At 48.4% G+C, this 22,965-nt stretch overlaps 1 protein-coding gene across 1 annotated transcript in view; it reads left to right on the top strand.

Moving 5' to 3' along the window:
• Positions 1 to 22,965, top strand: part of SMARCAL1 (SNF2 related chromatin remodeling annealing helicase 1) — a 388,047-nt gene that overhangs the window by 243,840 nt on the left and 121,242 nt on the right. The window contains exon 8 of the mRNA XM_086954490.1: positions 3,761 to 3,919. Coding sequence (XP_086810616.1) covers positions 3,761 to 3,919 — 159 coding nt within the window. The remainder of the gene's footprint in view (positions 1 to 3,760; positions 3,920 to 22,965) is intronic.

The following is a 22,965-nucleotide window of genomic DNA, read 5'->3' as shown; positions in this document are numbered from 1 at the left end:
GCCCGTGTCCACATGAGGGTGAGTGTTTGTAAGGTTTTGAGGAACGTTTATTCTCATGTAGCTCTCTTTGGAGCCATCTATAATTTCCACAATATAATCACTATAGTCCGAGTTCATAATAGTTTCAGTACTTTAGTCCGGCATAACTTGAAAGTTATACCAACCGATAATTTCCTCCATTGTCTCTTCTAGAATAACCACTCACATAATCTCTCTGTTACCATCCCACTAAGTCTACCCACTGACTGTCCTGCTTTACCCTTTAAACGCCTGACTAAGCACCACATACCCCATAAAACTGGAAAGCTATAATCAGTTTGAAACCATGATAGATTTCTGGAATAAAATAATTGCAGTGATCTGAGCGAAAGGATGTTTATGAATACTAACGGAAATAAACATTGTTGTAATTAGCTACAGCACGATGTTACAAATGCAAATAAGTATTCATAACTAATTATAGTGATCTGAGCGAAAGGATGTTTATGAATACTAACGGAAATAAACATTATTGTATTTAGCTAGAGCACGATGTTACAAATGCAAATAAGTATTCACAACTATTATGCTACCTAGCTATCTAGAAATATCACGTGAGTCACATTGGGATACCGTCCTCTCTGACACAGTAACATTCTCTTCACTTTGTCACGATATTTTTCTCCTGGTCAGTGTATAGACTTAATCTATGTTAAATTCCTTTTTCAAATGGACAATTTCACAAAGAGTATTAAAAAATGTCACAATAGATTTACCCAACCACACATACACTTCATAGTTCACTAAGTCACTCAGCCATCGAACTTGAGTCACAGTGACACAGAGTCACCTATGGCATGCCTACCTTTTCACTTGGGTATACACGATAAGTCACTAGAATAACGTTTAAAAGACGAGACCATGTTGCAAATGCACTCTTTATGTTTCTATCCAGCCCTGAAGATTCGCAGTGTGTTCCCTGCGATGAAACACATGTTGGCCTAACTAAAGGAACAATAAACTGACACTTCACACCAAGAACGGAACGTCTTTTTTGAACTTTTATATTTCTAATTGGAGGATTGTGATTCTCAAAAAGTTACTCTGAAAGTGTTGATGTACACAACCAATCATCTCTAACGACACCAGCATTACCAAGAATGTTCTAACATTGTATAGTGCAGGGGTTTTGTTGTTTTTTGTACTTTCTACGTCCACAGGGTCCGTAGGTCTATTGTAAAGGGACACACCAAATATCAAAGTATAGCGTTTACAATCTTTTATTAAAAAATAAATATCTAATATTAAAATTTCAGAAGGAAATTAATCAATTCTTCTTTTTAAATCCAGAATGTTATGTATGTGTGTTTTTTTTAACAAAAACTTTTTAGTATGAAATGTAATCTACTTCGTTGACACTGTATTTTTCTTAAATGGATTGTATGTTTTCAGAAGAATTGATTGATTTCCTTCTGAAATTTTAATATTAGATATTTATTTTTTAATAAAAGATTGTAAACGCTATACTTTGATATTTGGTGTGTCCCTTTACAATAGACCTACGGACCCTGTGGACGTAGAAAGTACATCTGTCCCTAATTCGCTGCAAACTCTAATACTATTCCAGGGATTTTCTCTAGACTCACTGGATCCCCACCGAGACCAGAAAGACGGTCACCCAGGCCCTCGTCACCAGCCGACTGGACTATACGCAGGAACCACAGCCAAACTTCAGAAAAGACTCCAGCTCATACAGAACGCATCTGCAGGACTCATCCTTGACATATCTCGCCACAGCCACATATCTGCCCACTTGAGAGACCTGCACTGGCTCCCCGTCAGCAAAAGGATCACTTTCAGACTCCTCACCCACGCTCACAAAGCGCTCCACGACATGGGCCCGAATACCTCAACAACCGCCTCACGTTCTACACACCAAATGTTAAATGTTAAATGTCGTATGCTTGTAAAGCGCACAGCTGCCCCAGCAAAGGGGCGTCCCAGCGCTGTATACCACTGGGGAACCCATCCTGGCTTTCCCTGTGAGATGGTCCCTCCTGGGCATCTCCAAGGTGAAGACAAGCATCCCCGGTGCTGATGTAGTAGACATTAAGCAAGCTATTGCCCAGAGTTGCTGAGTGGGACCCATGGTTGGAGTAGGCACCGAGGTGAGAATTATCGAGTCCGCTGACCATGGCTCAAGACCCTGCCGCGTCGGGAATCGAACCCTGGTCCCGGGCCAACCTCTGCTTCCGGGTCTGCCGCCTCTAACCAGTGAGCCACACCACTCCACTCCACTCCACCAACCCGCCAGCTCCGCTCTGCTAGCCTCGGCCCAGCCCCACGGATTCACAGAACCACCACCGGAGGAAGATCGTTCTCCTACCTAGCTGCCAAAATGTGGAACTTCCTCCCCGACAACCTACGACTGACCCAGGACCATCTCACCTTCAGGAAACACCGCAAGACCTGGGTATTCAAGCAGTAGCAGCACCCCCCTCCCCCTCCCTTCAGCTCCTTGAGACCCTCACGGGTGAGTAGCGCGCTCTATAAATATTCTGATGGATTGATTGATTGACTTAAGTTTGGTTGTAGAGTTCATGGCAATCAAACATGTTATTGCTTAACTTCTCACCTGAGAGTACACATCCCAGCCAATAATTGGTAACAAAATGTTTGGCAGAGGGAGTGTTAACCTATCACTTGAGAATGTACCCCCTTGCCAAAAATTGGTTGTTGAATGTTCAGCAGAGGTAATGATTTAATGTTTGACCTATTGCAGATTTCTAAGATGATGATTTCTTAAATTGTCCTTTTGGGATCTTTTAGTTGTCCCAGTTAAAATGCTGCAGTCTTTTTTTATTCTTCAATGTTTTCAGAGTCTCAAAGTCATTCTAACTGGTCTTTTCAACTATATATTTGACTTTAGCCGTCATTTGTAACTAACCACCGGAAGGCAACTTCAAATGAATTGGGAATGTGTAGTAGAACCTGAAGTGATGTGTTTTGCTCTTTCCTTGACATTCATTTCCTTGATCAATTCATTATTTGGTCCCTTAGACTTGTAAGGTTGCTTAAGAATGAATCTGAAGGAACCACTGTACACGTGTCCACAATATTTGCACTGAATGCTATTATATATGTAGACAGGATTATTTTCAAGACGATTAACTGAATATTAAAATGCCCTATCAGGTATTTACAGTTTAAGCTAAAAGTCCCACTGTTTAGTGAAACCTGGTTAGTGGTGATATGTAAACCAAGCAAAAATTAAAATCTGAACATGTTCCAGTTTAGGAATGACATCTTAGCATTGCAATGTTTCTTGTAGAGTCATAGAACTCGCTTTCTAACTAATAAAAATCTTTTGTCCCAAAACTTCCCAAAACCTGACATTTTTATGATCTTATTCTCAATGTTAAGATCGAGGGTACAGTAAGATTATAAGATTAATCCATGTTGTTGTGGGGTGGGTCCGAGGGATGTTCTACTTCCGAATCCAGAGTCATAAGCAGTGGTCAATAATTCTGTTCTGGAGCTCTAGATACTCAAATGCAAGTAAATGTTCCCAACATTGGCATCCCAGCCTGATTCTGCTTTGATGACCGGTTCCACTGCATCAATGACTGTTCCATCACTTTGTTTAAGGTCGATTTATGGTGTAGTATGTGTGTTGTAATTCAGTCAGTTTAAAAGTACTTGCCAATCCTTCCCCATGTCAGTGTGCTCTACCATTGGCTTTTTTTTTACTCCATTTCTTTTTTGAAACTGTTTACTTTAGGCTTTTCAAAGATGGCTGCCATCAGTAAACGCTGACAGTATCAACGTCATCGTGACGGGCAAGGACGGGCAGTCCGGCAGCTTGATAAACATAGTCAGCTATGATCTCCTTGGCAAGATGGACAAGGAACTTTTGGCTGCCATTAAAGTCATCATTATAGTGAGTATCAAAGTGGGAGAGGGATGGTTGAGTTGTTTGACCATTATCAGGACTCTTATTCTTGGAGAACAGTGTGTTATTGCCGTTAGCTGAAACAGTTCCACTTGTCATTGAAGTAACTTACTACTTACATCCCCGTAGCACTTAACTGATATCCTTCATTGATTATAAATTGGACTGAAGTGGCGACTGGCCTTTCACTGAGAGTGAACCTGTAATAACTCCCTCTAGAGGTTGTCTCCTTTTCTAATGCTAACTAAGGATCAGATTTTAATTTGAAAAGTGCTCAATGAACCAAATGTTTTGTGGTAGTGTCTGAGAACTATTATACTAATGCCAAAAACGTGACCAAACTATTTGAAGGCTGCAACCTTATTTTAAAATTACCCATCTTTCTAGGGGGTCTGAGTTTTTTTAGTGTTTTTGTGCAATACATATTGAAGAAGCCCCCTCTCCACCTGAAAATAATTACTTTAAATAACAGTGATAAAGTGAAACCTGCATGAGACCACTAGACACAAAAGAAAGCATAACAAGGCAATTTGTTTTTTTAAGTTGTTGTCAATAATTCATGTCTGCAGAATTTTAGATTAGATAAATCTACTAAATGTGGCATCTTAAACTGCATCAAAGACAAAAATGTGATGTCCTCTCCTGATAACACCAATGCTAAATCCTAGTCCAGTATCAGCAGTGTTTTTCAAGTGATTGAGAATCCGGTTTGTGACACTCTTGAATTCCATTAAGCACGTCCAGGGTTTTTCTTACTGGTCTAGCTCCTTATTTTGTGCACTGGGTTAATTCTGTATATCAGATGAGGAATGTATAGGTCACCTATCTACAGTCCTTCATTTGTCATACAGCATATCCAAAGGCAGACGTTTAAGTGCTAAGAGATTTTTTTTCCCTCAACCTCCTCCCTAAAATTGAGAAAAGCCTTGTTTCGCTTCCTGCTGTTCACTGGAGCAGGTACCTTGGCAATATCCTTAACTGCAAGGACGAAGCAACTACAAAGAGTGTTACTGTTTAGGTGCAATCAGGCATGCTTCATAGTGCAGATGAAGGAAAAATTGTGATAATACGTTTGCTTCCTATTAGGAGGAAGGTCCCAAGGACATGCCTATGTAAAACACACCAGGAGAGACAAGGGAATTGGACTTCTCTGGCTCCCTTACTGTCAATATAAACTCACACAACAGAAAATTGCTACAAAATGCGCTCTCATCTGTACAGTGTCAGACAACAGACTGAGATTGTGGATCATATAATGATCCAAAGAGGAGCAGTAAATACTTGAACCTAAGAAAAGACATGAGAAGACAACACATGTCTACTGCCCTCACACACTTTGCAGTGTCATGCTTCATCATTGGGCCTCATCATACATCCAAGTGCAGACCAACACACTGGATAGAGCGGATTCTTTTTTTGACGAAGATTAGTGGTGAGGGTAGAGAAAGAAAGAAAAAATGTGATAGTGCACATACAACACATAAAGCAACGTGACACTACAAAAAGAGGAGAAAGAAAGGAGGTCTAATCCCTTCTATGACGGACCAAAACTGTACAGTACTAAGATATTAAAACAACCTAAGAGTCAACATAAATACTTTTATTCTGTCTGTGGACCCCTGGAAGAGTAAAAAATATATGTATCGGGTATAAAGGGAGGGTAACGATCCCTATAGCCCCACTGTAATTACCAACAGGTTCTGCCAATATTAAACCCCCACATGGGTGGCGCTGGCTTTCATCTGGGTGTTGGTCCCCACTTTTCAATCCTTACCCTAATTGGGTGTATATTACCTTTGTTCTTTTGTCTGTAGGTAATGTCTCATACTCTTGGTACTCCAGAATTTCTGTGAGGGAACCAATTCACGAGTTCATAACATTTTTTCTGAACCCGGGACTGCGTGGGACTGTGCTCTCGCCGTCACATAGTCACAAGAAGCACCAGGACTTCTGCCCCCATTGCCAGTTATCCAAGGACATGCCTACCTAGTAGCTGGACCCACCCAGCCAGTCATTTGTATATGTGAACTAGGAAGTGAGGTGAACAGTGAGTGCGTATCACATTTGACTAACTTTTCAGCCAGGTGAGAACTTCACTTACCCCAGGCTTGAATTTTTCTGGCGAAACATGACCATCTGAGGTTTATTGTGGACATCAGCACCTGTCAGTGGGACCATGTTGGAACCTAAATATGTCAGGTCACCTAGGGTAGCCTGGCCTAGGGTAAGACAATATCAACAGAGGCACATGTGTAAAGGTTGCAAGCCACCCCGCAGTAATTCAATGCAATATCACCCAAAAATGACACTACACCAATGTTTGGAAAAATACGAGCTTGTTTATGAAAATATTCTTTGCTTTCTTGTCTTCAGAAATTGCAGTTCAGTACATTACATTTAATCATGAGATTATTAAGTTCCTCAAAGTTGCCAAAACTTCCTCACTAGTTGGCTTTCTGATTTTACATCACATTACAGTAGTTCCCAGGGAGCAGTGACTGCACTCCTCTAGAAATGGTTAACACATTTACCCCCTCTCCACCACTGTCATCAGGAAGTACTGGCTAACCCTTCACACTTCCCCTATTTCTGGACTTGCTCCCCTGGAGAAATGTCACGATGTAGGCAATGAGCCAATCTGTCTATTTTCAGTAGGAAACAAACAATCTATGTAGACCCTTATGGGAGTCTTTAAGGGCGCTGCACGATTTGGGCTTGATCCATTGTTTAAATAATTATTATGACTTGTTTCTCTGCCCTCGTTTCGGTTTACTTAAGAGGACAACTTCCCCCTCTCTCGACCTCCTCCTTACTTGTTGTTAATCCGCTGGGCCTATGTCTTCGTTCGCCGGCGGGGGAAAAAGAGGCAAGGAAAAGGAACCGAACCACACTGAGGCTCTCAAGCCCTTGGGGGCTCCTCCGCTCTCCCCTCCCGCTCAAGCCAGCTCCTCCGTGTGGCGCTCGAGCGGGGGAAAGAAGGCACAACAACAATCACGAGCTGCTGCCACACTCCAGGCGCTGCCCTGTCCGGTCCCGCCTCCACCTTCCTTGAGGGAAGCGGCTCGACCGGGCATGAGCGGGAGAGTAGCGGCTTAGGTCAGAGCCTGCTCGGCTTTGCAGGACTACCTCCTCCGGTCCCGCCCACACGCGCCGACTGGCGCTTTCCTTCAGCAGGGCCGGCGCTGATCAGCAACAGGGAAAGCAAGGGTGATTCCCCTCACACGATGTCACCGCTACAGTCAGCGGACCCAGGCCGATGAGGGCAGACTTTACCAGGCGGCCAGTACACTCGGTGACACCTCGCCAGGCACTCGATCTTAGCCCCAATCCAGTCAATCTGACTACTCCTTGGCAAAGGGCTACCCCAGGTAACAGGGAGATGGGGAAGAAAGGTTTGATTTAAATGTCTGATGACTCCTCTTCTGCTCACAGTCCCCTTGGCTACCAATGGAAGTAACCAGGAGTCCCTTTCCTCAAATTCTGCGCTAGAGCTCTTTCCTCACTGGGCAGGGGGCTTCCCTCAGGTACAACCTCCCTCACCCACGCCTTTCACTGGGACCAGGTGGGAACAGGTGCCCAGGGTCTTCAGGATTTCCAACAGGCAGGGTCAGGACAACAACTATAAGGGTAGAAGGGTGGTGAACCAGTAAGGAGCGTCCCTACAATGGGAGGTCAACCCTCTGATGATCCTACCCCCGCCTTACACTCCAGCCTTAACTCCAGCCAGCCCACACTGCAAGACAAAATGGCTGACCAGCATTCCGCCTTAAATAGGCTGACCCTCAGAGGTCCAGAAGGGACCAGAAGGTTCTAGAATGCCCTACTCTAGCCTATGGGACAGGTTCCAGGTGTGACAGTTGGTAGCCACCATTTTGTGACTCCAGGGAGATTCCTGTCAGGAAAGGCCTCTAGGCCTGAGGTGAAAAACTATGAGGGCGAAAGAGCACCTATCCCCTTGACCAACACCTTGAAAAATCTAGTGGACACAAAAAATGAATAAGGGTATGAGGGGCAAAAAGGGGACAAAATAAATAATAATTTGGAGGGACTACGCAAAAGGCCAGACAGGTCTAACACGCATCCCCCCCAGCTGAAAGTGGGGAGAGCTACCCAACCCCTTGGGAGTGCTCATCACTAAGGCGGAAATACCTAGAGAGACCGTCTGCATTGGCGTGGTCCACTCCAGGCCGATGTTCCACCCGGAAGTCCATTCCCTGTAGGGAGATGGACCACCTCAACAGCTTGGGATTCTCCCCCTTCATCTGCATTAGCCAACGAAGGGGTCGGTGGTCAGTCTGAACCAGGAAGTGTGAGCCAAACAGGTATGGCCGCAGCTTCTTCAGAGCCCACACCACCGCGAAAGCTTCCCTCTCAATTGCACTCCACTTTTGTTCCCGGGGAAGCAGTCTCCTGGATAGGAAGACTACAGGCTGATCCAGGCCCTCTTCATTCAGTTGCGATAACACTGCCCCAATGCCATGTTCTGATGCATCTGTCTGGACAATGAACTCCTTGGAGAAGTCTGTGGCCCTCAGGACCGGTGCTGCACACATTGCCTGCTTCAGTTTCTCAAAAGCTTGCTGACAAGCTTCCATCCAAACTACCCGTCGAGGTTGTTTCTTGGAGGTGAGCTCTGTGAGGGGCGCTACAATAGTGCCATACCCCTTCACAAAGCGACGGTAGTAGCCTGTGAGGCCCAGGAAAGCTCGGACCTCCGTCTGTGTCTTGGGGGGTTCCCAGGCCATGATTGCCTCAATCTTTGCCTGCAGGGGCTGCACTGTCCCCCTACCCACCAAGTGTCCAAGGTACACAACCGACCCCTGCCCAATCTGACATTTGCTGGCCTTGATTGTCAATCCAGCTTGTTTCAGGGCCTGGAGAACTGCTTGCAAATGTTGCAAATGGTCCTCCCAACTGCTACTGAAGACAGCAATGTCATCCAGGTAAGCAGCGGAGAAACCCTCCATTCCGGAGAGGACCTGATTCACCAGCCGCTGAAAAGTGGCAGGGGCATTTTTGAGCCCAAAGGGCATCACACAAAATTGGAAGTGTCCCTCAGGCGTGGAGAAGGCTGACCTTTCCTTTGCTCCATCTGTCAAGGAGATCTGCCAGTACCCTGAAGTGAGGTCAAAGGTACTTAGATATTGGGCAGCTCCTAGCCGGTCAATTAATTCATCCGCCCTAGGGATCGGATGAGCATCAGTTTTTGTAACTGAGTTCAGTCCCCGGTAATCCACACAGAACCTCAGTTCTGGCGTGGTGCCTGGTGGAGCAGCTTTTGACACTAGCACCACCGGACTGGACCAGGGGCTGTTGGAAGGTTCTATAACTCCTAGCTCTAGCATCTTGGCAACCTCTCCTTGGATGCTAGCCTTCACCTTGTCGGACAGCCGGTAGGTCTTTGACTTCACTGGTGGGCTGTCCCCTGTGTCCACATCATGGGTACACAGGTGAGTCCTTCCCAGGACAAGGGAGAACAGCGTAGAGTACTGCTCCAGTATCTGGCGACAGTCTTTCCGCTGTTCAGGAGTTAGGGTGGGAGAGAGAATCACTCCCTCCACTGACCCATCCTTTTCTTGAGACGAGAACAAGTCTGGGAGACGTTCACTTTCCGCTTCCTCTCCCCCATCAGTCACCATCATTAAGATGACCTCGGGCCTCTCATGGTGGGGTTTAAGTCGGTTGGCATGAAGCACCCGTAGGCGCTGTCGTGGGGTTTTAAGGTCCACCAAGTATGTGGCCTTCCCCTTCTTCTCCAACACTTCAAATGGGCCTGTCCAGCTATCCTAGAGGGCACTAAGCTCTCCAGGCTCCATCACCCACACTTTCTGGCCAGGCTCCAATTCCACCTGGTGAGCATTGTGGTCATACCACTCTTTCATGACTGCCTGGCTGGCCTCCAAGTTGTCAGAAGCTTGCTTCCACAACTTCGCCATTTGGCTCCTGAAGGCCAGCATGTAGCTCACCACATCCTGGGGGGGTTTCCTGGGAGACTTTTCCCAACCATCCTTCACCAGGCTGAGAGGACCGCGTACAGGGTGCCCATACAGAAGTTCGAAGGGGCGGAAGCCCACTCCCTTCTGTGGCACTTCCCTGTAGGAGAATAGCAAACAGGGTAGGAGGACGTCCCATTTCCTCCGCAGGCTTTCAGGCAGACTTCTGATCATGCCCTTCAAGGTTTTGTTGAACCTCTCGACCAGTCCATTCGACTGGGGGTGATAAGGAGTGGTGAACCGGTAGGTCACTCCACACTCCGTCCACATTGCCCGCATGTATGCTGACATAAAGTTGGTCGCCCTGTCAGACACAACTTCTTTGGGGAAACCCACTCGGGTAAAGATCCCCATTAGGGCCCTAGCCACCACAGGTGCAGTGACAGTCCTCAGAGGGATTGCCTCTGGGTACCGTGTGGCATGATCCGCCAGAACCAGGATAAACCTGTGACCAGCTGTTGTCGGTGGATCCAATGGCCCTACAATGTCGATGCCCACCCTTTCAAAGGGGGTGCTAACGACGGGAAGTGGTTCCAGAGGAGCTTTCAGCTTCACCCCTGTTTTCCCACTGGCCTGGCAGGATACACATGTCCGACAGTAGGTGTTGGACGCCACTTTCATCTGAGGCCAGTAAAAGTGGAGGACAAGCCGAGCAAAGGTCTTGTCCTGACCTAAGTGTCCTGCCAAGGGTATAGCATGAGCCAATTCCAGCAGAAAGGCTCGGTATTGTTGCGGGACTACCAAGGCCCTTGATGAACCAGGTAAGGGTACCTTGGGTTCACTGTAGAGGAGTCCATCCTCCCAGTAAATGTGGTAGTGTCCCGCAACGTCTCCTGCTGCCTGGGCTTAAGCCTGTCGCCTCAGTCCCTCAAGGGTAGGGCACTCCCTCTGACCCTTACAGAATTCCTCTCTGGTAGGCCCTCCCTCCACATGCCACTCAGCAGGGATGGGTAGGTCCTCCAGAGAGACTACTTCCCCCTCTACGGACTCCTGGTCCACCACCGCAGGTGGCCGATCTGTCACATGGGGTGTGGAAGCCGAAGCAGGCTCTTCCTGACTTCGGGTCTGTCCCTTTTTGGCAGCGGGCTGGGCCATTGTTCCAGGCTCCAACCCCGGCGAACTCCCTCTCCGGGCAGTCGCAGACCTTGTGCTCACACAGGCCCAGTCAGGTGTACCCAGCATCGCAGAGTGCGTCCGGTATTCCACCTCTCTCCAAGCGCTGTGCTCCATATCATTCCCCAGCAGACAATCAACTGGCACGGCAGGGCTTACGGCAACTTGAAGTGAACCTGCAACCCCTTCCCACTCAAAGGGAACCTCAGCCACTGGATAGTGGCCCATTCTGCCGTCAGCCATCGCGGCGGGGTGGAGTACATTGGGAACCACCTGCTCTGGAGACACCAGTTGACTTCTCACCATAGTCATACTGGCTCCTGTATCTCTCAGAGCCTCCCCTCTCTGGCCATTGATGGTGACCCATTGCCCATGCTTAGCAGTATTTGGGGGCACCTGGATCTTAGGAACCATCTCTCGTTCTCCCAGGGACACTAAGGTGACACCGGCCCACTCACGCCCCTTATCTAAGGGCAACTCCTCCCCAAGTGCTACACTAGCTACTCCCGGTGGTTTTCCTCCGGTGGGAGGGGGTGGTCTCTTTGGGCATCTGACATCTCCCTTATAATGTCCAACACCACCACACTCGAAGCAGTGGAGAACCCTTGGCTGCTGGCTTTGGCCAGGATTAGGGTTTCTGGGCGGGTTTGCCTTAGGGGTGAAACCTATTCCCTTTCCCTGGAAATTGTTTTGGGGACCTTTAGTGAACTCCCGCTTTTTATCTCCCCCCTCCTTCTTCTGGGGGGCGCCCTATCCGGCCTTTTGGGAATCCCCTCCAGTCCCCTTTGAGGACACCCGGGTACTGGCCCAGATGTCCGCCTCCTTTGCAAGCTTCCGGGGATTGGTCAGCTTGCTGTCCACCAGGTGTTGGCGCAGCTCGGGAAAGCATTTCTCGAGTAGATGCTCTTTCAAAAATAGATCATACAACCCCTCATAATCCTTCACCTCACTGCCCTTTACCCAGCCCTCCAATGCCTTTCTTGCATAATCAAGGAAGTCCACCCAGTTCTGGGTGCTTAACTTGTGGCTCCCCCTGAACTTCTGGCGATATTTCTCTGGGGTTAACCCAAACTTCCTGATCAAGGCTAGCTTCATGGTGGGGTAGTTGGTCTGCTCCTCTGGTTCCAGGGCCAGCAAGGTGTCCCGACCAGTAGGAGGCATGTACTTGTACAAACCACCCCCCCAGTGCTTCTCCTGCACCCCATGGGCTCTTAAGGAGACCTCATAGGCAGCCAACCATTTGGCTATATCATCCCCTTGACTATAGCTAGCAATTAGGTCTTTAGGCAAATAGGGTCTGGACTCCCTGGCTGTTTCTCTGGATTCGCTGCCACCATTCGTAACAGGAGAGGATCCCCGTTGCAGGGCCTGGAGTTCTAACTCCTTCAACTTGAATTCATGAGCCATCCTCCGCTCTTCCTTCTCCTGCTCCAGCTTAGCCAACTCCCATTTTAATTGCCTTATTTCCCTCCTGTCTGTGAGCTCTGCTTCGGTCAAGCTTCCCCCGGAGATGCTACTGCCCCTCCTAGAGTAGGACACTGGTCCTGGGAGTAGGTTTTCCCCCTCTGAGTGGAATAATCCATCTATCTCCACAACGTGTCCCGGTCTGTCCCTTCATCCTCCTCCTTCCCTTCTTTGTGTGCTTCCACCCAAGCCCTTAAACTGGTCTGGAGTTCCCCCTTCCTGGCACCATGCTTAAAAAATACCCCCATTTGTTGGCAGAAATCTTTTAGCTGGGCCACAGAATAAGTGTCCAGTTTTTCCAGTGCAAATTCCATTTTGCAAAAGGCAATTCAAAGTTAGACACACAAGGAAAATTGAGTTGCAAGGGCAACCTGAAGCTACCTCCACGCCACCACCAGGACCAAATTTGGAAAAAGCAAAATTAAAAATTAGGAGGGCCGCTGGAAGAAAACTCCAGGTGTAGGCTAGTGGATTACACTCAATTACTGCAGAGTAGTCGCAACCACAGTCAAGATCCCACCGCTAGACACCAACTTGTTGGAACCTAAATATGTCAGGTCACCTAGGGTAGCCTGGCCCAGGGTAAGACAATATCAACAGAGGCACATGTGTAAAGGTTGCAAGCCACCCCACAGTAATTCAATGCAATATCACCCAAAAATGACACTACACCAATGTTTGGAAAAATGCGAGCTTGTTTATGAAAATATTCTTTGCTTTCTTGTCTTCAGAAATTGCAGTTCAGTACATTACATTTAATCATGAGATTCTTAAGTTCCTCAAAGTTGCCAAAACTTCCTCACTAGTTGGCTTTCTGATTTTACATCACATTACAGTAGTTCCCAGGGAGCAGTGACTGCACTCCTCTAGAAATGGTTAACACATTTACCCCCTCTCCACCACTGTCATCAGGAAGTACTGGCAAACCCTTCACACTTCCCCTATTTCTGGACTTGCTCCCCTGGAGAAATGTCACGATGTAGGCAATGAGCCAATCTGTCTATTTTCAGTAGGAAAAAAACAATCTATGTAGACCCTTATGGGAGTCTTTAAGGGCGCTGCACGATTTGGGCTTGATCCATTGTTTAAATAATTATTATGACTTGTTTCTCTGCCCTCGTTTTGGTTTACTTAAGAGGACAACTTCCCCCTCTCTCGACCTCCTCCTTACTTGTTGTTAATCCGCTGGGCCGGTGTCTTTGTTCGCCGGCGGGGGAAAAGCGGCAAGGAAAAGGAACCAAACCACACTGAGGCTCTCAAGCCCTTGGGGGCTCCTTCGCTCTCCCCTCCCGCTCAAGCCAGCTCCTCCGTGTGGCGCTCGAGCGGGGGAAAGAAGGCACAACAACAATCACGAGCCGCTGCCACACTCCAGGCGCTGCCCTGTCCGGTCCCGCCTCCGCCTTCCTTGAGGGAAGCGGCTCGACCGGGCATGCGCGGGAGAGTAGCGGCTTAGGTCAGAGCCTGCTCGGCTTTGCAGGACTACCTCCTCCGGTCCCGCCCACACGCGCCGACTGACGCGTTCCTTCAGCAGGGCCGTCGCTGATCAGCAACAGGGAAAGCAAGGGTGATTCTCCTCACACGATGTCACCGCTACAGTCAGCGGACCCAGGCCGATGAGGGCAGACTTTACCAGGCGGCCAGTACACTCGGTGACACCTCGCCAGGCACTCGATCTTAGCCCCAATCCAGTCAATCTGACTACTCCTTGGCAAAGGGCTACCCCAGGTAACAGGGAGATGGGGAAGAAAGGTTTGATTTAAATGTCTGATGACTCCTCTTCTGCTCACAGTCCCCTTGGCTACCAATGGAAGTAACCAGGAGTCCCTTTCCTCAAATTCTGCGCTAGAGCTCTTTCCTCACTGGGCAGGGGGCTTCCCTCAGGTACAACCTCCCTCACCCACGCCTTTCACTGGGACCAGGTGGTAACAGGTGCCCAGGGTCTTCAGGATTTCCAACAGGCAGGGTCAGGACAACAACTATAAGGGTAGAAGGGTGGTGAACCAGTAAGGAGCGTCCCTACAATGGGAGGTCAACCCTCTGATGATCCTACCCCCGCCTTACACTCCAGCCTTAACTCCAGCCAGCCCACACCTGCAAGACAAAATGGCTGACCAGCATTCCGCCTTATATAGGCTGACCCTCAGAGGTCCAGAAGGGACCAGAAGGTTCTGGAATGCCCTACTCTAGCCTATGGGACAGGTTCCAGGTATGACAGTTGTGACAGTTGGTAGTCACCATTTTGTGACTCCAGGGAGATTCCTGTCAGGAAAGCCCTCTAGGCCTGAGGTGAAAAACTATGAGGGCGAAAGAGCACCTATCCCCTTGACCAACACCTTGAAAAATCTAGTGGACACAAAAAATGAATAAGGGTATGAGGGGCAAAAAGGGGACAAAATAAATAATACATTGGAGGGACTACGCAAAAGGCCAGACAGGTCTAACAGACCACATAAGAGGACATGAGGAAAAAATAATGCTGCCCTCTGCACCCAGGAATTAAGGTATAGAGAACAGGTAGACAATAGGTACGAAAAAATACTAAAGCTGTAGGTTCCATCTCATCACAGACAAGTTGCGCATAAATCTGTGTTGCGGGGCAAGGACGATGCAGGAGTCAAGATAATACTTCAGTGTTAGGTTTATTAACCAATGTCACATTTTTAAAACAGAAGAATGGGGGGGATTTGCTTTGTTGATCCTTTAGCAGGGAATGTTCTTCGCTGCAGGCGATGTTCCGGTGGCGGCAGGGAAATCCGAAGTGCCGCAATACTCCCAGGTGTTTTAGGTTTGTAGATGAGGAGAAAAGAAAGAAAGCAAAATAGCAGCTTTTAGACTTCAGGCGTTTATAAAGGAGTGCAGGACGGGGTGTGAAGGACCACCAATCGTTTCCAGGAAGTGCGATGAGGGTGAGGGAGCCGACACCGGGAACAGGCAAGGGTCAGGCGCAACCCGAAGCGTCCCCGCCACCTCCACCGGCACACAAGAAATTCTCCCTCTTCCCGGGTCCCAGGAGTTTCGCACGCACCTGCTGAAGCCCCATTACTCCGTGAACGGGGCGGTGAGCGGGGTTGGCCTCCTGGCTCTTGATCCGGGGGTCTTCCTATGGTGCAGTGGGGCTCCGACGTTACACAGCACAGCTCTGTCCCGGCAACTCTGCTTCCTGGTTCTGCGTCAGCTGGCTTCTCCCGCCTCCCGAATACCTTGGGCTCATTGGTTGACGGCTCTTTGAGCTCCATCGTCACTCATTTCCAGGAAGTACGATGAGGGTGAGGGACCCGACAATGCGAACAGGCAAAGGGCAGTCTCAACCCGAAGCGTCCCCGCCGCCTCCACCCGGACACAACAAATCCTCCCTCCTCCCGACTCTCAGGAGTTTCGCATGCACCTGCTGAAGCCACGTTCCTCCTTCAACATGGCGGGCCAATGAGCGGGATTGGCCTCCTGGCTCTTGATTCGGGGGTCTTCCTATGGTGCGGTAGGGCTCCGACGTTACACAGTAGGGCTCTGTCCTGGCAACTCCGTACCCTGGTTCTGAATCAGCTGGCATCTCCCGCCTCCCGAATACCTCGGACTCAACGGTTGACGGCTCTTTGAGCTCCATCATCACTTGAGGCCCCGGCTCAGGGGCTGTGTTGAAGCTTGGATCTTGCTCCCAATTAAAGGACCAGTAGCTTGGAGTCCACTAGAGTTCGCTCACAGTGATGTCAGCATCAGCGGGCTGGGGAGACAAAAAAGCGGGGTGCATGGGGGAAGACATTTGGCTTGGAAGAAGTCCGTCAGAGGAGTCCGAACTCTGACATACTCCTCCCCTAGAGTAGTTCCGGTCGGGGACGCAAGAAACCCTGGAGAGGAAGTCCGCGTTGGAATTGGCGGGTCCCTTACGATGCCGGACCGTGAAGGAAAAAGGCTGAGGGGAAAGAAACCACTGCATTACTCTGGGGTTGTTACTCCGGTTTCGACACATCCAAACCAGGGGCGCATGGTCCGTATACAGCCTGAAATGTACACCTTCTAGGTAATAACTCAGTTTCTCTATTGCCCATTTCACAGCCAAGCACTCCTTCTCGATGACAGGATAGTTCACCTCCTGTTGAAAGAGTTTGCGGCTGGTAAAGAGAATGGGTTTTTCCTGCCCTTCTTTAGTGACCTGTGATAGCACCGCTCCATCCCCATGTCCGAGGCATCAGTTTAGAGAATAAAAGGGAGACTGAAATCGGTGGAAATCCATACAGGCCCACTGGTAATGGCCTGTTTCAAGTCTGTTATGGCCTTGAGACCCACAGGAGTGAGACTCACGTTTCCGTTCTTGTGGGTTCCTTTTAACAGATCCGTCAAAGGAGCCGCTATTGCCGAGTAATTTGGTATAAATCTCCTGTAGTATCCTAAGAGTCCCAGGAATGCCCGTATGTTTTTTTTTTGTGTTAGGGAGAGCGGCATTCCTAATAGCTCAGATTTTCTCCTCTTGTGGCTAAATACAACCATGTCCAGGGAGGTAGCCCAGGTACTTCACCCGATGGTATCCCATGCAAGATTTCTTGAGTTGATGTGAAGGCCTGCAGCCCACAGGTCTGCAATATTAAACTGCAATGGTTTAGATGTGGTTCTTCCAGGTAGGACTAAAAATCACAATGTCGTCTAAGTAGGCGGAGGAAAACGCCTGGTGTGGCTGCAGGATCCTATTCATCAGCCTCTGGAAAGTTGCAAGGGCACCATGTAAACCAAAAGGTAGCACTGAATTCAAAGAGGCCTTCTGGGGTTGAAAAGGCAGTTTTTTCCTGATCGTCACGTCTTAGGGGGATGTGCCAGTACCCTTTTGTTAAGTCTATGGTAGATATGTATTGGGCATTCCCTAGTTCCTCTATCAATTTGTCCACTCGGGGCAAGGGATATGCATCCAGTTTTGAAATAGTGTTCACCCCGCGGAAATCAATACAAAAATGAATAGAACAGTCGGGCTTGGGGACTAAAACGAGAGGACCATTCACTTTGGGATGGTCGGATATCGCCCATGCGTAGCATGTTGGATACTTCGGCGGAGATGGCTTTACGGCGAGCAGCAGGGATCCTGTATGGCTTTTGCCTCACTATTTCACCTGGTCTGGTGTCTATGTGATGCTCGACCCAGGAGGTTTTTCCTGGTTCGTCTGAAAACGTGGATTTAAAGGGCAGCAGGAGGGTCAGTAAGCCATTTTGATGTGAAGGGGAGAGGGTATCGTTGACAACTAGATTCTCCAAGGTGCAAGACTCAGTGTGGGTCAACTGTATATTTTGTGGGGGGGCCTAGCCACTTTTTTAGAAGGTTGATGTGAAATGTTTGTACCCGACCGGGTCCCAATTGTAGCCGGTATGTTGTCTTTCCAAGGACCTCTACCACCCGAAAGGGTCTTTTTCAGTTACTCTTTACCTTAGACAAGGAGTTGGGTAAGAGTACCAGGGCCCAGTCGCCTACCTGTACAAATCGCCACTTCTTTCCCTTATTTTAGAAATAACCCTGGCGCTTTTGTACTTTCTCCAAGTTGGTATGAGCTAGGTCACAGAGTTTTCCTATCCGGGTTTTGAGGTGTTGCGAATACTCCCGGAGTTCCTTGGAGTCTTTTTCATCTTTTTCCCAGGTCTCCCTCGTCATATCTAACAAAGTCCAAGGCTGCCGTCCATGCAGGAGTTCAAAAGATGAACAGCCCAAGCTGCTCTGGACTTGTCCTCTTATGACGAAGAGGGTCAGGGGTAAGAGGCGGTCCCAGTCTCTCCCTTCGCTCGACAGCATCTTTTTATGGGTTAACTTAAGGGAACCATTGTACCTTTCCACTAAGCCATCAGTTTGTGGGTGATACACGGACGTTTTGAGATGTTTCACGTCCAGTAACCTGCAAACCTGGGCCATGAGTTTCGATACAAATGGAGGTCACTGATCGGTTAGGATCTCACGCGGAAAACCTACTCTGGAAAAATAGTCCACTAATTTGTCAACTGTTTTGCGTTGTGGGAGCTCTGAGGGGAAAAGCCTCAGGGAAGCGAGTGCAATAGTCGACCAACACCAATGCATATTGGAAGCTTCTAGGAGAGCGAGGGAGGGGTCCAATGAGGTCCTTACCAATCCTTTCAAAAGGTTTCCCAATGATAGGCATGGGCTGTAAGGGAACAGCAGGGGGCCAGTAGGGATTCTTCATTTGACAGACTTGGCACTCCTGGCAATACAGTTTAATCTGGGCGTATATTCCTGGCCAGTAGAAGAGCCGGAGTATATTTTGAGTCGTCTTGTCAGCCCCTGCATGTCCCGCTAAGAGATGGAAGTGAGCAAAAAATAGAACTTGTTCCTGAAAATCCCGGGGAACTATTAACTGGGAGGGCTCATTGGGGCCAGCGACCCTATAAAGGAGACCGTTGTGAATTTGGAATGACGGATAGGAAATACCGGTAACGGCTACTGGTGTGCGAGCCTCTTGCCAAGCATTTGATAGGGTGGGGTCGTTAACCTGGACCTGGCCCAGCGGAAGCTTTTGCTGATGTCCAGGGTTCTGGGGATAACAGGGCCTGGGCTATTTTCTGTTGGGTTTTTTCGGAATTCGGTAGCTGTTGTCTCACTGAGTTCAAAAATAAGGAGAAAAAAATCTGGATTATCGGTGCCTAGCAGGAGTTTCTCAGGTAGGGTGTGTAGAACCCCTACGATAACAGTGGACCGGAACCCTCCCTTGTCTTGCAGTGTGAGCCGGGCTGTGGGGTAGACCCGTACATCTCCGTGTACACACCGGATGGCTACTTGTCGGCCGGGAATTATCTGGTGGGGTTTTATAAGTTTCCCTTGTATGACAGATTGTTTACATCCTGAGTCCAAGAGAGCGGCAATCCAAGAGCCATTAACTGGGACACTTACATAGTAACTGGCTCCCATCTCGGTGGTGTATAGAAGGTCTCGTGGCACATAGCTCACGTCCATAGGTTCGTCGGGTTTCATCCGGGGGCAGGCCCATGCGATGTGGCCCCACATGCAAAACACTGGGGCCCCCGAAGGGGAAGATTTTCTGGTTTCTGGGGACGTATTCTTTCAATGTCTTGAATGGGCCTCAGGGGCTTTCGTGGAGTAGGTATCCCTCGGTTTTCTCTTTCTTGGTCCCAGGGGTTTATACATGGTTGTGCTCTAGAAAATGAGGTAGCAATCTCTACGGCTTGTTCTGCCGTAAGATTAGAGTGTTGTCGCAGCCACCTCTGGGTAGGAACAGGGAGTGCTTCGAGGAACTGCTCCAGGTATATAGCACTCCTGATCTCTTCCTTTGTCTTCTCACTAGGCTTCAACCATTTGTCCGCTGCTAATTTCAGCTTAAAGAAGAGGGTTTTGGTTGTGTCCTAGGGAAGCCCCTTCTCCTTACGAAACCTCACTCTGTATGCCTCGTTATCCAAGCCGAGGTGATCCAATATGGTATTTTTGATTTCATCATATGGTGTTACGCCCCCGGAGTTCGCCACCTGGTAGGCAGCCTGGGCTTCGCCAGTTAGCAGAGGGGCCAAAAACAATGGCCACTTCGAGACTGGCCATCCCGAGGCTCGAGCAGCCCGCTCAAAATGTAAAAGGAAGGCATCAGGGTTCTCGCCTGTGACATACTTTTGAAGAGAGACAGTAGGGGCAGACATCGGGGTTTACGCTGTCTTTTGGCCAAGACCTGCCTTTGGCGACTCTTCAGCTACCCGGAGGAGTGTGTCCAGTTGCGCCTTCATCATTTCCTTGAAGGTATGTCTGTCCGCCTGTGCGTACGTCATCTGCTGCTCCATGGCCCATTCCAGTTTTCGCTGGTTTTCTACCATGTGTTGGATGAGTGCCTCCATTTTTGTTATGCAATGGAGTTTACCTTGCCCTCATTCTCCACCATATGTCGTGGGGCAAGGACGATGCAGGAGTCAAGATAACGCTTCAGTGTTAGGTTTATTAACCAATGTCAAGTTTTTAAAACAACAGAAGAATGGCGGGCGTGGGGGAATTTGCTTTGTGGATCCTTTCGCAGAGAATTTTCTCCACGAGGACTTCGCTGCAGGCGGTGTTCCGGCGATGTCAGGGAAATCCGAAGTGCCGCAATACTCCCAGGTGTTTTAGGTGTGTGGATGAGGAGAAAAGAAAGAAAACAAAATAGCAGCCTTCAGACTTTGTGTTTATAAAGTAGTGCAAGACTGGGTGTGAGGGACCACCGATCATTTCCAGGAAGTACGATGAGGGTGAGGGACCCGACAATGGGAACAGGCAAACGGCAGTCTCAACCCAAAGCGTCCCCGCCGCCTCCACCCTGACGCAACAAATTCTCCCTCTTCCCGACTCTCAGGAGTTTCGCATGCACCTGCTGAAGCCACGTTCCTCCTTGAACGTGGCGGGCCGATGAGCGGGGTTGACCTCCTGGCTCTTGATCCAGGGGTCTTCCTATGGTACGGTGGGGCTCCGACGTTACACAGCAGGGCTCTTTCCTGGCAACTCTGTCCCCTGGTTCTGAGTCAGCTGGCATCTCCCGCCTCCCGATTACCTCGGACTCATTGGTTGACGGCTCTTTGAGCTCCATCGTCACTCGAGGCCCCGGCTCAGGGGCTGGGTTGAAGCTTGGATCTTGCTCCCAATTAAAGGGCCTGTAGCTTGGAGGCCACTCGAGTTCGCTCACAGTGATGTTGCCATCAGGGGGCTGGGGAGACAAAAAATGGGGGTTCATGGGGGAAGACATTTGGCTTGGAAGAAGTCTGTCCGAGGAGTCCGCACTCTGACAATTTGTAACCAGCATTGTGTACACATTGAGTCTCAACTTGCACTTAGCACTTGACTATTCCTTGGAAAGCACAAGGACATTGCACCAGCACCCATGTTTGATGGTCTCCACTTGGGAGTCTTCAACACCTCATGGGAGACTGGAGAAAATCGCTCAAACCAGATTGACATACACCAAAAGAAGACGTCACTGGATTTTTGGGGTCAGTGATTGCAGCCCTGCAAGACCTGATAGGAGAGATTTTAAAGGTGGTTCATTAGAGACCAGTCTGTTCACCTTTGTCATGACTAGACCCATGAGTCAATGGAGCAAACTGGCAGAAATTTGATAAAACGATGCAGCCAACTGTCATCATATCATTGCATTGCTGTCTACAAAGGAAGAATCGACATTTTCTAAAACTGTCAACTCAACAGCTCCTAATGAAACATACCGTTGGAGGTGAGCAACACTCTGGTTTTCTTCATTCTGTTAATGTATTGAAAATGCTAAATTTGCTTTCCGTGGTGGGATTTATTAAACTTTCATCTAGTAGTTTAGATGTTGTGGTACTTTTAGTCTATTAATGGCCATTTGACCTAGAATTACCTCCTTGTGAATAAAATTGAGACTGCCTTGGCTAGTGGGTGAAACCCTACTCAAGCAATAGCCACAGTCCTTGTCAGGATCAACCACAAGAAGTCACTAAATTAACCTGTGCTTGATCCTCTGGTAGCTTGGCACGAAAGCAGTCAGGTTTAACTTTGAGGCAATGTCTAAAGTATTTATGAAGTACTTCAACATTAATAAAGTGAAAACAGTACAAGAACTATGCCACACAAATTCGGCAAAATAGAGTACATTTTGATAAATTGAAACCAAAAAAATAAAAAATCCAATCAGTAGAGCCGGAGTTATTAAATTTTTAAGTTTAAAGTGTAAAATACCTGCTAAAAGATCAAAGCGCCGGCCGCAGACATTTAGTTGTGCGAGACCCAGTTAAAGTTGAAAGTTATGGTGGACCGCATTGGAGCACATTCTGGATACAAGAAGTGGATTGGGCCTGATCACTGCTTACCTTCAGACTTAAAAAAAAAAAATCTTTTTAGAAGAAAAATATACCAGAAGCTCAAATTGAGTAGGGCAAGTCAGCCATGGTGTCCGAAGAAGAGGCATTGTCGTCGAGGAGCCTCTATACAAAGTTGAGGTAAAGATATGTATGTACAGACTTAGTCTCTTTTTTAGAAGGCAAAAATCTCCAATGGGACGAAACATCAAGCTGTAGCCAACGAAAACTCCAAGAAGCTGGATACCCCTCCTGCAAGGAGCCGCTGAACAGGATTTGCTGCAGCAAAGAAAAATGTAGTTGGAGCTGCTGCAAATTCATGACATCCGGCGTTGCACCTTGGGTAGATCGGCTAGCAGGTAGGTCTCAGTCTCCTCTCAGTTCTCAGAGTTTTTTTGGCAGAAAATCTTCTTAGTTTGAAGTTTTTAATTTGGGGAATCTAAGCAGTCCAATGGTCCAGGACTGGAGGGAACCATCTGGGAGTCCAGGACTCATTCAGGCTGCATCCAAGTGTGGGTATAAGATAGTTGGAGCCTCTTCTATCCCTGAGGCTCTGATCAGGAGGTCAGCCACCCAGTGTTTGGAGTTACTCTGGAAGTCCTGGGTTCAATCAAAAAAGCATGCCTAAAGCAGCAGGGGAGCTCTCTGAGGACGCAGGGCAGGCTTCATGCAGTAAAGCAGTCC

The sequence above is a fragment of the Lissotriton vulgaris genome, chromosome 2_1 (assembly GCF_964263255.1).
Source record: "Lissotriton vulgaris chromosome 2_1, aLisVul1.2, whole genome shotgun sequence".
NCBI lineage: Eukaryota > Metazoa > Chordata > Amphibia > Caudata > Salamandridae > Lissotriton > Lissotriton vulgaris.
The sequence above is the reverse complement of the archived record's forward strand: the minus strand, read 5'-3'. Positions and strand labels throughout refer to the sequence as shown.